This window comes from Carlito syrichta, unplaced genomic scaffold, assembly GCF_000164805.1.
Source record: "Carlito syrichta isolate Samal-C Ts95f unplaced genomic scaffold, Tarsius_syrichta-2.0.1 Scaffold169305, whole genome shotgun sequence".
NCBI lineage: Eukaryota > Metazoa > Chordata > Mammalia > Primates > Tarsiidae > Carlito > Carlito syrichta.
Window position 1 is genome coordinate 27,770 of NW_007113401.1, and position 7,379 is coordinate 35,148.

The window sequence follows — 7,379 nt, forward strand, 5'->3', positions numbered from 1 at the left end:
CTCAAGTCCCACTGAACTGTCACTCTTGTATTAAAACAAGCGGAAAACAAAACTCAAGAGGAAATCAGTGTTCTAAGTATCCTGGACAGGAGGCCCTGCTCAAAGGGTGGAAAGCAGTGGCCTGGGAGCCTTTAGCTACTAAGGAGGGTGCAGAGTCCCATGTGAAGAACATGAACCACCCCATCCTGTAGCCCTTTCCCCTCATAACCCCAGGAGCTGGCTCCTGTCATGAGAACAGGAACTCTCATTTGATAGGACACTCCAGCCCCAATACCGCACACTACAGAGAAAGGAAGTTGCAGATCCAAGAGACACAGTGTCTAAAACACTGGTGAAGCCGGGCTCGGTGGCCCAGCCTGTAATCCCGCGCTTTGGGAGGCTGAGGTGAGTGGATTGCCTAGTGGGTTCAAGACCCGCCTGGGCAACTTGGCGAGACCTCATCTCTACAATAAATCAAAAAATTAACCGGGCGTGGTAGCGCGGTTCTTGTAGTTCCAGCTACTTGGAAGGCTGAGCGGAGGGATCGTCGGAGCCCAACGGAAGGATCGTTGAGGCTGCAGTGGCCGGGGGCGGCCACTGCACTCCAGTCTGGGCAACAGTGAGACTCCAACTCAAATAAATAAATAAATAAATAAATAAATAAATAAATAAATAAATAAATACTGGTGAGATCTTATGCTGTATCTAAGTAAATGTGGATATGTATATTGTAAAAACAAAACAAAGTAGATCCATATCTGGAGGGAAAATTTCAGATTTCTTTTTCTTTTTTGAGTTGGAGTCTGGGAGTGCTGGGAGACCGAGCCCAGTCAAAATTTCAGAGTTCAACATGGAAGTGGAGGAGAGAGAAGCGTGAAGGTACACTGGAGACAGAGAGGAAGCATCTGTCAAAGTGTACAACTGGGTGGATCATTTGGATGGCTTCCGGGGTGCTGGCAAAATTCCATTTGCTTTTTTTTCCCCTCTGTGTCTTTTTCTGTGAATGTAGTATTTGAGAAAACATTTGAAAAACAAAGAAAAGGGTGGGAATCAACAGAAGCCACCATTCTGTGGACTCAGAGGGCTGGGAGGCAGTGGCGTACCTCTCTGAGAAAGAGGAGCACAGTGACACCATTGTGTCTGTCTGGGAGGACAATTTGGGTGTGACATGTGCACGACCCCCTTTACATCGCTCCGCACAGCAAGGTTGCCAAGTGATCCAAGGATCAGTGTTTGTGGCCTTGAGATGTAGACTTAGTCCTAGGACTGCAATGACCTGAGATCAGACAGACAGACAGACAGACTCATATACACCCCTGAAAATAGTTCTGCTGGTCAAACCATATGCCTCCACTTTTTGATGAGGAGTCTGGTAGTCCAGAGCACGACAGAGTCGTGCTTCTCCTAACTCTGCCTTTGCCACAGTTATATGCTTGTGGTTTAACCACGGACAGACTCAGCTATTCTCAAGGTCTCTGTTTTATCCCACCCATACTTAATTACATATTTGCTGAAAAAATAAGGGAACCAGGGACTCATAATGGTTAAGAGCACAGGAAATGACACTGCTAGAATCACAGCCCCCCTTCAGGAAAACAGGGACCTTGGGCAAGTCACTTGGTCTCTCAAAGACCTCAGAGTTCTCACCTGTAAATTGGGGATTAAAACAATTTATTTCACAGTGCCAGGATTTAATAACCTGGTGTGCATCAAGTACTTATGAGCACATTGTCTGTTACACACTGGTTGTTTTTCTTTTTTATTGGTTACTATTTCACAGACCAATGACTCCTTCAGTCTTGTCTTGATTAAAGAGGAGGAGGAATGTGGAAGAAAGACAGATCTGACCAGCAGAAGGAATATGAGTAACATTCTGTAACCTTGGACAATTCAATGTTATCTTTGCCCATGGTGCAAATATTCACTTTTCTCATCAGCAAGGAAAGCTATGAGAAGCAAGACCTGAGGGCCTTGAGCTCCAGGTTGGGTCACAGTATTGCACTTCCTGCTGTATCCTTCCCACTGGGTAGCTGTGCTGTGTAGACTGTCAGTGGGGAGGCCTGCTGGAATATTCTGAGCCACCTACCTGGCGATCGCCTGTCCGGGTTCTTCCCTGCTGTGCTCTGCAAAGAGGGCGGGTCCCAACTTGCCTCCTGACTCTTCAGGGTGATGTAAACAGCCCAACTCGCAACTCTGGGGGGTCCTGTCAGAGTCTCCTAGCCTTGAGTTCTTTGGGGGTTTCAGTGGATGGATTCCTTCTCCTGGTTTTGAGACAGAAGGAGATGAAAGGGTGGGATGTGGGGAGCATGCACTGCCATGGCTGGCAACCAAACACAGCAAGGCTACTGATGTCCCGTAAGAGGGCAGGCTCTAAGGGCACGAGACTCCTGTTCTGATGCTCGCCTGGTGAGTGAGAGGTGGGATGGAACCTTGTCCAGGAGGTGGGACCTACCAGCTTACATGGCCATAGGATTCAAGGGCTTTTCGCCTGTGGATTGGCTATGACTGAGGCTGAATCTTGGGCTCCAAACCACCTAGCCCAGTCGACTCTCTCCATGGGGGAGTGGCAAGAGGTGTCACTGGGTACTAAAGAGGTGATGCCTTAGCCATCTCTGGGTCCCTTGTGTCTGCACCACCTTCCTCATCACTGAAAACAATTGGGGTGTGTCTTTTTCTTGCACTTGAGAAGCTAAAGGGGCTTGTTAACATCTATTTGTTGGATGAAAGAAACTCCCTTACACAGAAACTGCCAATAGTGACTGGCTCATACCTGGCCCCTACTTAATCATGTATTCAATGAACAAATGATAAAGTTTGATTCTAGTGAGCTCCACACCAGATGCTGTTCTAAAAACTTTACCATAACACCTGGAGGTAGGGTGTTCTGCTATGCTGGCCTTACAGATACACATGCTGAGGCACACAGAGGACAAGGAACCAAGAGTGGGGCTCAGTCCAACTCCAGAGCTGGCATACTTAACTGTACTTGAGAATTTATTGAACGCCTATTGTGTCCCGGGCTTCTGACCAGGAAGTGGAAATAAAAAGACAAAGCAAAAGCCGGTGCAGTCGCTCATGCTTATAATCCCAGCTACTCTGAGGCAGGAGGATCACCTGAGTTTAGGAGCTTGAGGTTTGCAGTGAGCTGTGATTACATAGCTGCACTCCAGCCTGGATGGCAGAACCAGATCATCTCTTTTTTATTTAAAAAAAAAAAAAAAAGGCTGGGCTTGGTGGCTCAGCCTATAATCCCAGCACTTTGGGAGGCCGAGGCAAGTGGATTGCCTGAGCCGGTGGGTTCAAGACCAGCCCGGACAACTTGGTGAGACCTCATCTCTACAATAAAATTTTTTAAATAGCCGGGCATGGTAGCACACATCTGTGGTTCTGGCTACTCAGAAGGCTGAGGTTGAAGGATCGCCAGAGCCTAGCAGCTTGACGCTGGGGTGGCCGTGAGCATGAATGCCACTGCGCTTCAGCCTGGGCTAAGGAGTGAGACTTCAACTCAAAAAAAAAAGACAAACCAAAACCCCAGGTAGACTTGTTCCAACCTCAGCTCCATACACACCCACACACCTTAGAACCCATTGACTGAGCCCCTCCCTCAATGCCCATTGCTAGTATTGGCCTCAGCCCTCACTCAGCTGTTTGTGCTCTGCTAAACCACAGCAATCTTCCTGTAATTTCTTCTACTTCTGTCAGTTACAGTTCGTGTGTGTCCATTTAGAACTTTATCCCACTACTGTGTATTTTTTATTAATTCTCTCTGGGAGAAACATTTCCCTTTTCCCCCTAACTAGACCTTGGGGGTCTCCAGGGCAGGAACTGAGTCTGCAGTACAGTTTGACCACATCCTCGCCCCTGCCCCACCCATCAGTGAGCACTGCACCCTGAGTAAGGCCCCAATGGATGTTGCTTACACAAACACACTCCCACCTTGTGGTCTGCCTGAAAAGGCAAAATATAGTGGCTTTGTTTATTTGGTTTCTTAAGATTCCCAAATACTTGCTCACTTGGCTGATCCAATGGACATTTGTACCGAATAAAAAGCAGAAATATCAACAGAAGCAAAGAGCCTCCTACTTCCTTCCTGTGATCTGTCCTCTTGGGACTCATTTCAGAAAAAATAAGGCAGAACCTTGTGTTCAACACCAAAGACAGAAGACATTGGGAGGGAAAAGGCCTCTTTCACTACCTGCCAGAATCTTCTTCCTCTCTTCCCACCCCACCCAGGACACACAGAGAGAGCTATCCAGGGTGAGCCCAGAGGTTCACTGAGCTGGGGAGTCTACTGCCAAGAGAGGCCCCAAGTGACCCACTGTGGGTGGCCTCACTGTCCCCAGCTTCCCCATTCAAGTCAGAGAAATTCCTGTGCCTCCAAGCAGCCTGTTGCTCATCTATGCTGCACAAAACATTTTCAATCTGTTGATCATTTCTTTTCTGTCCCACATCCTGGGGGGAAAAATGAGCACCACCAGTTAAAAAGTCGTTTCTAAATTTTTAAGAAGTTTGCGTTACCTTAGACAAAGATAAAGAAATTAAGCTGTACTATGTAATACTGGGAGTTTCTCTTTTTTTTTCCCCCAAGAGATGAGGTTGTGCTCCGTCACCCAGGATGGAGTACAATGGCATGATTATAGCTCACTACAACCTTGAACTCCTGGGCTCAAGTGATCTGCCTGTCTCAGTCTTCTGTGTAGCTGGGTCTACAGGTGTACCACCACAGGGCTAATTTAGAGACAGGGTCATGCTGTGTTGCTCTGGCTGGTCTCGAATTCTTGGCCTCAATCAATCCTTCCACCTCAGCCACCTGGATGGCTGGAACTACAGGAATGCATCGCCATGCCCGGCTATTACTGGGTGTGTTCCTTTACAAATGAGGAAATTCTATAGGTATACTGACAAGTAAATGTCAGAATCTACTGCAAAGTGAAAAATGGAGGTTACAGATCAGTATCTGTGATGATTCTATTTTCCAATAAAAACATTATATTTGTGTATACAAGGTCTGGAGGAAGTAGTATGCTGAGATTAGGGTCCTATTTTTCATGCTGTGCTGTAGTTGATCACTTTCCAATGTGTGCCAGATCAGACTATTTGGAGAAGCCAGGGAAAGGGTAGACAGAACTCTCTGAACTATTTTTGCAACTTTTCTGTAAATGCTAAATTATTTCAATGTATGTGTTTTTTTAAGTTTGGAAAGATGATCATTAACAGCAGCATACCTTTGTGTACCACCTCTCGTCTGTTCTTACTAATCCACATGTGAGCTCTCGGGCAGGGTTCTCAGCTTCAGCACTGGTGACACTTGGGGCCAGATCATTCTCTGTAGTGGGAGCAGTCCTGCACATTGCAGAATTCTGAGCAGCATCCCTGGTCTTTACCCACTAGATGCCAGCATCACCCTCCACCCTGCCCCATGCACATACAGCAGTTGTGAAAACCAAATGTCTCTAACATTACCAAATGTCCCCTGGGAGGCAAACATCCCCCTGCCATTGAGTTGAGAACCACTGTGCTAAAGGGAAGGGTAGCTGCCTTTATGTCCCAATTTACAAAAGGGGGAAACTGAGGCACAAAGTAAGTCATCCACCATCACACAGTGATCAGGAGAGCTGGGATGAACCCAAATTTTGGGCTGCAGAGCAAAACACCAAGTAGTCTTGCAGCAGTCAAGCTCTACTTAGGGGTCACCTCTGGGGGAGAGGTGCCTGTAGGGAGGTTGCGAAGCCTGGGAAGCCCCACTTCAGCAGTGGGACCTCACCAGAGGCTGGTGGAAGTGCCAGAAAACTTTTTCCTGTATGCCCTTCTCTGTCATTCCTATTTGTCCTTCCAACATGAATTAAATCCTTGTTTTCTTTTTTTTTTTTTTTTTTTGAGTTGGAGTTTCACTCCGTTGCCCAGGCTGGAGTGCAGTGGCACACTCACAGCCACCCCAGCTTCGACCTGCTGGGCTCTGGCGATCCTTCCCCCTCAGCCTTCCAAGTAGCTGGAAATACAGGTGCATGCTACCATGCCTGGCTAATTTTTTTATTTACTGTAGAGACGAGGTCTCGCCAGGTTGCCTGGTCTGGTCTCGAACCCACAGGCTCAGGCAATACACCTGCCTCGGCCTCCCAAAATGCTGGCATTACAGGTTGAGCCACTGAGCCCAGCCTCTTTCTCTTTGTTTGAGACAGGGTCTCACTCAGTCTAGTAGGCTGGAATGCAGTGGCACAATCCCGCTTACTGCAGCTTCTCCTGGGTTCAAGGGGTCCTCCCTCCTCAGCCTCCAAAGTAGCTGGGACTACAGGCATGTACCACCACACTCAGCTAATTTCTGTATTTTCTGTAGAGATGAGATCACACTACGTTGTCCAGGCTGGCCGCGAACTCTTGGGCTCAAGTGATCCTGCTGCCTCAGTCTCCCAAAGTGCTGAGATTAAAGACACTGCGCCTGGCCCTTATTTTCTTTTAAGGAGCTTGGGGCCGTTTTGTTAGCGGTCCTGCAATAAATAAGCCCATGCTCCTCCTATCAGCAGAAGCAGCAATCAAGAAGTATCAACTGGAATGAACCAGATACCTGAGGCCCGAGGCTTCTTCCTCTTACTCATTTTATCTCTCCCTTGGGAAATCTGAAAACAAGCACAGTTTCCCACCATTATAAACTTTCCCATCATTATAAACAGTCCCTGTCCCTGTCTGCATCCAGGGGCCCTAGCTAAGGGCAGAGGCCACCCTCACCTTGGCCCATCTGGCTGCACCCAGGGGACAGATGAGCCCCAACAGGACACAAGGTCACAGCCACCTGGGGCCAGGGCCAGGCAGGAGTTCAAGCTTCCTCCACGCTGCAGAAGGGGTTGCCCATCTTCTGCCCAGGGTCTGAAGGGCCAGAGGGGCGTATGGGGAGGGTCTACGCGTGGGAAGGAAGCCCTGGCGACCCAGACTCCGGCCCATGGGCTGGGGCGTCGATGTGAAGCCCCTCCCTCTAGGCTGGGGCATCGGGGGACCTTAGAGGGGCCAGCCCGTGAACCCCGGGAAGTCAAAACCGACCTGGCCTAGAAGCCCAGGCCCCTCGTCCTGGATCTGTGGGGGGACAAGTCGCTTCAATGATTCCCGTTATCCTTTCCTGGAAAAAATAAAAGGCGAACTTGGCCCTCACGGAAGCGCGGTGGCCGGAAGTCAGGAGCCGAAGGGCCCGAGGCCTGGGCACCGTGAATCCGGCTCCCGGTGACCAGCCTCAGGCTCACACGACCGCGGCCACCGAAAAGCACGCCCTCCCAGACCTTCGGCGAGGCTGGAGCCCGCGGGTGACTCAGGGACGCTGTGACCTCACGGCGGCCACCGCCCCTCACACCTGCGCGCCCTCCGCGTCTTTCCCGCGCCCAGCGAGACCCCACCCCGCGCACGCGCGATACCCG

At 49.4% G+C, this 7,379-nt stretch overlaps 1 protein-coding gene across 1 annotated transcript in view; it reads right to left on the reverse strand.

Moving 5' to 3' along the window:
• CUNH19orf57 (chromosome unknown C19orf57 homolog) overlaps positions 1-6,587 on the reverse strand; it is a 19,486-nt gene extending 12,899 nt beyond the window's left edge. Inside the window, exons 1-2 of the mRNA XM_021709231.1 lie at positions 6,542-6,587; positions 2,066-2,240 (exon numbers count right to left, since the gene is read on the reverse strand). Of these exons, the coding sequence (XP_021564906.1) occupies positions 2,066-2,240; positions 6,542-6,572 (206 nt within the window). The 5' untranslated portion in view covers positions 6,573-6,587. The remainder of the gene's footprint in view (positions 1-2,065; positions 2,241-6,541) is intronic.
• Positions 6,588-7,379: the final 792 nt, after the last annotated feature.